Source organism: Stomoxys calcitrans, chromosome 5, assembly GCF_963082655.1.
Source record: "Stomoxys calcitrans chromosome 5, idStoCalc2.1, whole genome shotgun sequence".
NCBI lineage: Eukaryota > Metazoa > Arthropoda > Insecta > Diptera > Muscidae > Stomoxys > Stomoxys calcitrans.
This window is the reverse complement of record NC_081556.1, coordinates 153,456,363-153,459,525: the sequence shown is the minus strand read 5'-3', so window position 1 is coordinate 153,459,525 and position 3,163 is coordinate 153,456,363. Positions and strand designations below refer to the sequence as shown.

The 3,163-nt window shown below is 40.2% G+C and overlaps 1 protein-coding gene across 1 annotated transcript; it reads left to right on the top strand.

The window, feature by feature from the left end:
- The first annotated feature begins 1,119 nt into the window (after positions 1-1,119).
- LOC106090763 (putative gustatory receptor 57a) lies at positions 1,120-2,466 on the top strand. The gene is made up of 3 exons (XM_059369978.1): positions 1,120-2,061; positions 2,116-2,274; positions 2,344-2,466. The coding sequence occupies exons 1-3, from the start codon at positions 1,120-1,122 to the stop codon at positions 2,464-2,466; spliced, it is 1,224 nt and encodes a 407-aa protein (XP_059225961.1).
- The last annotated feature ends 697 nt before the right edge of the window (positions 2,467-3,163 follow it).

Below are 3,163 nucleotides of genomic sequence, written 5' to 3'. Positions count from 1 at the left end.
ATATTCATTTTGTCATTCCGTTTGCAACACATCGAAGTATCCATTTCCATATATATTCTTGATCAGCGTAAAAATCTAGGACGTCTGCCCGCCTATGCGTCTGTCAGTTGAAATCTCGCTACAGTCTTTAAAAATAGAAATATTGAGCCGAATTTTTGAACAGAGTCTTTTTTAATCCATAAGCAGGTTAAGTTCGAAGATGGGCTATATCGGACTATAGCTTCATATGGCCCCCATATAGACCGATCCGCCGATTTAGGGCCCATAAAAGCCACATTTATCATCCGATTTTGACGAAATTTGGGACAGTGAGTTGTGTTAGGCCCTTCGACATCCTTCTTCAATTTGGCTCGATCGGTTCAGATTTGGATATAGCTGCCATATAGACCGATCTCTCGATTTAAGGTTTTGGGCCCATAAAAGGCGCATTTATTGTCCGATGTCGTTGAAATTTGGAACAGTGAGTTGTGTTAGGCTCTTCGACATTTCGATTTTTAGATATAGCTACTAAAAAGACCAACATTTGAACAATGACACAATTGAACAATGACTTGTACCTATAAGTATTTGGTCCAAATCGGAAAATATTTAGCTGTAGCTGCTATGGGACATAAGGTATGCATTTTTCACCGGATTTTGACTAAAGGTGGTGGGTATGCAAAGTACGGCCCGGTCGCCTTTTTACTTGTTCTAGTTTTCCCTATTACAGCCTTATAAACAGCCTTAAGATATGCTGCCTTTACTCGCCAAACGCCATCCCCTTAATGTGCTGCTATAATAAAGCAGGAATGAGAAGCAAAATAGTAAATGAGGCAATTTATTATCCTATTCAGCTTTTTCTCCAACTCTCACCTCCAGGCATTCCACGCCTCCCTCCTCTCCCTTCCTATTTCCCTCATGCCATGGATTATGAAGACCAAAGCTGGTTTTGTCGCATTAATGACACTCCATCAAATTAAGTGATATCAGCTAATATCCATGTAATCTCTGCCACAGGCTACAATAAATGACAATTATCAAATTGAAGCATACAAAGAAGACTTTGCGGCCTTCATGCGACAATAAGCGCATTCGAATTGAAGTGACCGCAGGCTACACACGAAGGCCAGAAACAACGCCATGTCATTACTCAGGCGGTCGGGGAGAAATCCAAACTCAATCTACGATTGCTGCCGTCTATTGTGTCACTTGCAATTTATAATCGGCTGCAGTGGCATTAGGAGTAAAAGCCGTGAGAAATACATCTGTGACTGGATTTCGCTAGGCTACACCCTGCTGGCCATTATCGCCATTGTGGGTATTCTGCTGGTCACAGCCTATGTGAAGTTCAAGGATCCATATTTTGTGAAAATGGACAGTTTGATTAAGTCCATCATCTATTTGGAGTTGGGAATGTCGCTGTTCATGTATGTGGTGACAGGTGTTAGCATGATGTTGCAGTCCTCCACTCATCTGCGATTATATCAAAGTGTCCATGAGCTGGATCGTATATTGATAAGGGACTTTAGGGCCAACATGAACTATAAGGTGCTGATGAAGAAGCAGCGGTTCTTGTTGATATTCACCAATGTCATTTATAACACCATCACGGTACTGGGAGCTACTCGAGCCACAAATCTCAGGGATTTGGGCATAAATACAATGGCAGGTTTGGCTTATGGCTGCGTTACCGGAGGTCCCCATTTGAATTTTTACATACAAATGAATTTTGCCGAAATTTTGGCCATTCGTTTTCGTTTGCTGCAAAAACTATTGCAGGTAAAGCTTAAACCCGAAGCAGGCATAGATGAGCGAAAGATTGTGCAACGACTGCAGTTGTTGGTGGATTTGGTGCAAAAGTATCACGATTGCATTGCATTGACGAATCGCGTCTTCTCTGTAAGTTTGGTGATTATAATGCTGCATGATTTCACATTGACCACCAGTGAGCTGTATTTGATTTTTGGAGGTCTCACTGGGGCAGGAAGCAGTGCTTTGATTTATTTTGTTTTGTTGGGTCTGGTGTTGCCCATCTATAAGATGACTGTGGGACCGGTGTATTCGGAAAATGCCATAGCGGAGGTTAGAGGATTTGTGGATTATTGAAAGAGCTCAAATTTCTTGTTTTCCCTTTAGGGCGATAAATGCTTCAAAATTATTCAGGATCTGGATTTTCATTATCCTGGCAATAAAGTCATAAGGCAGATGGTCGCCACCAGTCTCACCTGGCGTTGGGACAATCACATTCAATTCACCTGTGGCAGCATGAAACTTAATATGGAAACTATTGTAGGGGTAAGTAAGTCTGCAAAAGTGAGTTGTACCAGCTGGTGAATGTATATTTTTTTCAAAATTTTTCAGGTCTATTTGGAAATTTTCAATTATATCCTAATTTTGATACAATTTCGCATGACCCAGGAAATGGGGGATCAAATAGAAAAGCAAAAGAATACCATACAGGATTGGATTGGGGTGGATTATGTGTAAATCAACAAATCCGGAAATTCGTTTTGTCTTAAACTGAAATCTTATTACGCATTTTACAATTTTGTTTTCTACCAAATACAATTCTAAATAATCAATGAATGCGAAATGTTTTCTTGTTATACCTACCACCTTAGGATAGGGGGTATACTCATTTAGTCATTCTGTTTGCAACATATCGAAATATGAATTTCCGACCCTACAAAGTATGTATATTTCGGATCGTCGTAAAATTCTAAGACGATTTAACGATGTTCGTGTGTGTGTCCGTCTATGCGTCTGTCCGTCTATCCGTCTGTCCCTCTATCCGTGTGTCCGTCTATCCGTCTGTCCGTCCGTCTGTTGTAATCACTCTACAGCCTTCAATAATTGAGATATTAAGCTGAAATTTGGCACAAATACATCTTTTGGATGCACGCTGGTTAAGTTCTTGAACGGGCCAAATCGGACCATATTTGGATATAGCTGCTATATAGACCGATTTTCCATAAAGGGTCTAATGCCCATAAATGTTTTATTTTTCATCCGATTTCGCTTAAATTTCAAACAGTGAGTACTTTTAGAACTCCCGACATCTGACCCAAATATGGTTTACATCGGACTATAGTTAGATATAGCTGCCATATACACCGATCTCCCGATAAAGGGTCTAATGCACATAAAAGCTTTATTTTTTAACCGATTTCGTTTAAATTTGAAA

Coding starts and splice junctions, on each gene's coding strand:
- LOC106090763 (XM_059369978.1), top strand. CDS start 1,120: ATGTCATTACTCAGGCGGTCGGGGAGAAATCCAAACTCAATCTACGAT. Junction 2,062..2,115: donor CGGAAAATGCCATAGCGGAG/GTTAGAGGATTT, acceptor TTTTCCCTTTAG/GGCGATAAATGCTTCAAAAT. Junction 2,275..2,343: donor ATATGGAAACTATTGTAGGG/GTAAGTAAGTCT, acceptor ATTTTTCAGGTC/TATTTGGAAATTTTCAATTA.